Here is a 5,842-nt window from a genome sequence, read left to right as displayed (position 1 = left end):
AGCCTTCCTTCCGAGGAGTGGCTGGTGGGTTTGAACCGCCAGCCTTCTGGTTAGCAGTCAAGTGCCTTAGCCACTATGCTACCAGAGCTCCTAGACTACCCCTAGCTATGTGCATATACACTGAGCCTTGGTTCTGCATCCTTCCTACTTTCTGTGAAATACTGAATATTGCCATGTTTGGGGCTAGGGGTAGGGAAGGGGATTGCTTCATTGTTATGACTTTGGCTTTTTGCTTTTGTTCCAGTGGAAGCAGAATTCCCCCACCCTTGCTCGATGGGCCGTAGGTCAGACTCTGATGATTAACCAGCTTATAGATATGGAGTGGAAGTTTGGAGGTAACTGTTTGGAGCCAGTCCTGGGTCATTTGGGTGACATAAAGTTGGGTTGCAAAGCTTTTTAGGGAGCTTCGATGGGGAAGATAAGTCCCTAGTCCTCCAAGACTATTGCAGTCAGCAGCTGCTTTTCTATTTAGATTCCCACATTCAGCAACTCTCCATCATGGCTCTTGATAGGTCAGCTACCTGCAGAGCACATCTTGCTGTCCTCATACCTCAATGTGGCTTCAGCTGAACAGTAGGATGGAAGGCTTCAGAGTGAGTCTTCAACCAGTTACTTACTATTATTCTCTTTTTTGTCACAGTGACATCTGGGAGCAGTGAATTGGAAAGAGTGGGAAGTATTTTTTTACAAGTAAGTCTTCTCTTCCTGCTCCTTGAATACAGATAGATTTTTGATTTTGTTAAAATTATTAGATCCACACCAGGTCCATTTAAATGTTCCACTGAAGTGTCTGATGTATCTCATGGAAATGCGGTCAGGCACGAAATGGTTACTGATGTGCCCACTTTCAGGTTAATGATACTATTAGTGAAAATTTTGATTGCCCCTCTAATCATGGGAATTGTTAGAATTTTGGGTGGTGGGTGATCCAGACAGTTCCTGTGAATCTCTTAAGTTGGAAGCTGGATGCTTTTATGTTTAATTAGATAAAAGGATTTGGAGAATTTCTTTGCCCATTTGTTGCCATTTTGATTTTTTTTTTTTTTTAACTCAGTTGAAGTTGGTGGTTAAAAAAGGAAACCAAACTGAAAACTTGTATATAGGTGAGTCCAAATTCCCACTTGACCCTTTCTACATTTTGCATGTTCTCTTTAATCAGTGAGCTTGTGAAGTCCGCTACAAATCATCTCAACTGGGAAAATAAACTTAACCGGGCCACTGTCTTTCCTTGAGAATTGTTAATAAGCTATCAGCAGGTTGGAGACACCACAGTTGATGAAGAGCCTTTTTGACAAAGGGGAAAGGGGGGGCATGGAATGGCCGAGATTGAAGGTCTTCGAAGCTCTTGCTTGTAGAAGTCACATTGAACATCCTGAGTAATGCCCTTTCATCTCTTTGTGCTGCAGTTATGCCATTTAAACCCTTTTTTTAAAAAAGGAGCTGGGAGCCTTCTATGTTCAGAGGTCTCAGTTCTTCATCATGATTGATTACCCTGCAAGAGCTGCTCACTGTACTAAGACAAAAAAAAAAAAAAGGTGATAATTAATTTTTGGATGATTCTGTGGAGCTGGAAACATTTACCTGAAGCTGGATTTTCTCTCCCCAGAATTAACCTTGCCTCAGTTCTACAGCTTCCTGCACGAGATGGAGCGAGTCAGAGCCAGCATGGAATGCCTCAGCTGATTTCTGTACCCCTATGCCTCCCCACCTCCTTTCCCCTCCTCTCCACTTCCCTCCCCTCCTCCGGTGACTCCTAAGAGAGGTGCCTCACTCACCAGCCTGTTGGGTGCTCGTTTTGCCTTGGTTGCTTCTTGGGAGCCCAGGTGCAAAGGTTTCTGAAAAACAACAGGATTAAGTACTTAAAGAGCCCTATACAATCACCATGGAAAGTCTTTGTTAAGGAACCATCACCTATCTCCCAGGATACTTTTCAGATATTCAAACAGATTCAGGGGAGAAAATGAGTTGAAGTCACATTCCCATCAAAGCTCTAGATAAACAAATGGTGCCTATGCTCAAGATACTCGCAGACCACCTTTCCCCCAAAAAAGCAAGGACTTATTATGGATGAGCAAGAGGAGACTATAGGAATGGGAAGAGCCCCCAAGGATTTCTGCACACTATTTCTGCACACAGTGGTGGTGCACTGCTGATCAGTTTTTAATGGGGCATTGTGTATAAATACTTGATTGGTTTTCTCTGTAAAGAACTGAGGCTAAACTCTGCCCCCCAGTTCTGGATATATTGTAACAAGGCAGGCCTTTGGAGGCTATTTTAGCTTGTTTTGGTTGAAGCTAACCTCTTTTGGTTAGGCGATAAATAAAAAGGGTGCTGGAGAAAAGCTCTTAATTCAGTTGCCTTTATGCAGAAATTAAAGGGTCATCTGCCTTGCGGAGAGCTAGCGTTCTCTTCAAAATGACCTTCCTGAGAAGATCCTGCCCTGAGTCTTCAGTGAAATTAGCTGTGGCCTAGAGTTGGAATTTGTAACAGCAGACCAGAGCAAACTCAGGTTAAAAACATCATACAAACTGTAACAGATGAATGATGCTCTGTGTTGAGATGGTGTTAGCCTCCAACCTAGCACATGACTTTTCCCCCTCCCCCTCCCCCTCTCTCCCTCCTTGTCAGAAATGTTCTAAAGTTTTGAATAGATAATGTATGCCTATGATTGTAAAATAATTCTCATCTCCACCCCCAATCTTCAGTTCTCCTCCCTAGAGGCAGCCACTATTATGGTTTATTCCATGTTCTTCTGGAGCTATTTCATGCATTTGCAAATATATATGCATAGAATTTGACTCTTCTTCCCACACAAATGGAAGCTGGCTATACATATACTATGTAACTTGCTTTTTTCTACTAACTTGGAAATCATTCCATATCAGAACATATAGAACATTCTTTGTGAAACAAATGCACTCTGTTTCTTCAAATGGATGGTTTATTTAATCAGTTTCCTATAGATGTTGAGGTTGATTCCATTCTTTTTCTCTTATAAACAATGCTTAAAAAAAAAAAAAGCACTTGCCTGGTTGACTCCAACTTAGGGCAACGCCATATCTGTCAGAGTAGAACTGAGTGCCAAAGGGTTCTCAATGGCTAATTTTTCAGAAGTAGATTGCCACCCAGGCCTTTCAAGGTATCTCTGGGTGGACTCCAACTTAAAGACTTGGGGTTAGCAGCTAAGTGCATTAACCGTTCACAACACCCAGGGACTTTCATAAACAATGCTCAACTCACTCAACTCAAACTCACGGCCATCAAGTCGATCCTGATTCATAGTGACCCCCTTTGGGTTTCTGAGGCGGTAAATCTTTACAGAAGTAGATTGCCCAGTCTTTCTTCCTTGGAGTGGCTGGTGTGTTTGAACCACCAGCCTTCTGGTTAGCAGTCAAATACCTTAGGCACTATGCCACCAGAGCTCCTTATAAACAGTACTGTAGCTGAATATTCTGGTATGTCTGTCATTTTGCACATATGGAGATAAAAGGTAAATAAATCAAAGTGGAGTTGCCAGGTCAGAGGTATGTGCATTTCTCAGAGATTGCTGCTAGATGCTGTGGAGTTGATTTTGACTCCTAGAAACCCCATGTGACAGTGTTGAACTGCCTTTTAGGGTTTTCTAGACTGTAATCTTTATAGGAACACATCACCAGGTCTTTCTGGTGGAGAAAGCCAGGGAGCCACTGGGTGGGTTCAAACTGCCAACCTTTTAATTATCAGCTGAGTGCTTAACCGTTGTGCTACCGGGGCAACTATTTTTCAAAGGCTATAAAAAGGAGTGAAGCAATGCTAAAAAGTCCCTTTCACTCCATTTTAGGTATGCTTTCAGAGGTGTTTTTTTTTCCCTCCCCACATACAAACAATAGGAAAATATGTTATCCCCAATTTTTTTAACAAGGAGCCCTGGGGACAATGGTTCAAGGTTCAGCTGCTAACCAAAGGCCGGTGGTTCAAACCCACCAATGGCTCCATAGGAGAAGAGACCTGGTAATCTGTTCCCATAAAAATTACAGCCTAGGAAACCCTATTAGGCAGTTCTACTCTGTTCTGTAGGGTCACTCTGAGTTGGAATCAGCTTGACAGCACACACCACCAACCTTTTTAACATAAATGATTGCATCCTATTCTTAATAGACCTTGCCATATCCGTACATAAGGAGCCCTCATTCCTTTCTGTGACTGCATAGTGGAGTGTTCTGGTGTATGAATGGCCTGCAGTTCAGCATGTTCCTGTGTCAGCTGACAGATCCAAATGCTCAGAGCTCTGCGTGGGGTTCAGGTCTAAACTCAGCCCACCAGGCCCTCGGAGGTGGCCCTGCCTTCCTCTTTCACCACTCCACCTGCACTGCCTCCTGGCAGGCAGCCTGTACTGGCGTGTCTAATCTACCAGACTGCTCACAGCCACACTGGGCCTACAGTGTTTTCCCACACTTCCAGATGTAGCATCTAGGGTACTTCTGAGGGTCTCCTACAGCTCTGGGCCATATTAAACACCTGCTGAGCTCTGGTTGCACAGTGCCTAAGGCATTTGACTGCCAGCAAGAAGGTTCGTTGTTCAAACCCACTAGCAGCTTCGCAGAAGGAAGATGGGGCAATCTACTTCTGTAAAGATTTACTACCTCAGAAACCCAATAGTGGTTGCTGTAAGTTGGAATTGACTCTATGGCAGTGAGTTTGGCTTTTTTTGTTTGTTTGTTTGGGCCCACAGAGTGCCTTTCTCATACTTCTACTGGTCAGAGTTGCAGTTTCCAGTCAGACTGTTTCAAATTCTAGCCCTTCTGTTTACCAGCTGTGTGACCTAGGCAATCTCCTTAACCTCTCAGAACTTTAGTTTCCCTGTTTGTGAAACAGGTTTAATTCTTACCTCGTGGTTATTATGAGGATCATTTAGCACAGTGCTTGCTCAACTAATGTGAACAATTTATTGGTTTCCAAGATTTTCTCTACTAGCCTGTGAGCTTTTTCATAATGGAGGCTTGTTTTTCAGCTCAGTAACCCTAACAGTTTGCATCAGCAGCCCCACTCCTTCTCCACCTACCTTGTAGGTCCACTTGTTTGTGGAAATGCGATGAGGACAGGTATAGAGCCTCCATTTAGGACTGTTAGGAAACCTGCCTGGCTTTAGGATAATAGACTCCAGAAAGTTGCTTCGATTGTTGGTCAGTTTTAAATAGATCATGCTCAAACCCAACAAGTCTTTATTGTAAGGTGGCGGGACCAGGAGCAGTTGAATTAATCATTCCCTGATTCCATAAACATTCTTGGAGCTCCTCCTGTTGGCAAGGACGATAAGCTGTGTTAACAATTAATTGATAGTTTGTCTTTTCAGTCACCCTATTTCTATGCATAGGAGCTTTGGTACATAATGGTTATGTTCTTAGCTGCTAACCAAAAGGTCAGCCCACCAGCATTCCACAGGAGAAATATGTAGCAGTCTGCTTCCATCAAGATTGCAGTCTTGGAATCTCCACGGGGCAATTCTATTCTGTCCTGTAGGGTTGCTGTGAGTTAGGATCGACTCAATGGCAGTAGGTTTGGTTTATTTCTGTGCAAGAGTGAATTAAGTGAATTATACCCTCACTCCCATTTACAGTAGTGCAGATCCCATTATGAACTCCAGCTCCTTTGTTGTGTTGGAATTTTTGTCACAAATATTGAATAAGGGGCTTTGACCAAGGTCACTAGACTGTTAGGGATTTTGCTGCAATGCTGGGAGATTTGAGTAGGATTTTTCTTATTTTTTTATTATTAGGATTTGGGTGAAGATTTACAGAGTAAATTCACTTTTCATACAGCAGTTCACATATACTTTGTCTCATGTCATTGACCAAAATTTACA

At 43.0% G+C, this 5,842-nt stretch overlaps 1 protein-coding gene across 1 annotated transcript in view; it reads left to right on the top strand.

Annotated features, from left to right (window-relative positions):
• Nucleotides 1-1,683, top strand: part of COMMD7 (COMM domain containing 7) — a 43,745-nt gene extending 42,062 nt beyond the window's left edge. The window contains exons 6-9 of the mRNA XM_007934551.2: nucleotides 245-335; nucleotides 641-690; nucleotides 1,055-1,103; nucleotides 1,607-1,683. Coding sequence (XP_007932742.1) covers nucleotides 245-335; nucleotides 641-690; nucleotides 1,055-1,103; nucleotides 1,607-1,683 — 267 coding nt within the window. The remainder of the gene's footprint in view (nucleotides 1-244; nucleotides 336-640; nucleotides 691-1,054; nucleotides 1,104-1,606) is intronic.
• The last annotated feature ends 4,159 nt before the right edge of the window (nucleotides 1,684-5,842 follow it).

The sequence above is a fragment of the Orycteropus afer genome, unplaced genomic scaffold (assembly GCF_000298275.1).
Source record: "Orycteropus afer afer isolate SDZICR_OR568_19922 unplaced genomic scaffold, OryAfe1.0 scaffold00020, whole genome shotgun sequence".
NCBI lineage: Eukaryota > Metazoa > Chordata > Mammalia > Tubulidentata > Orycteropodidae > Orycteropus > Orycteropus afer.
This window is presented reverse-complemented; position numbering and strand designations above follow the sequence as displayed.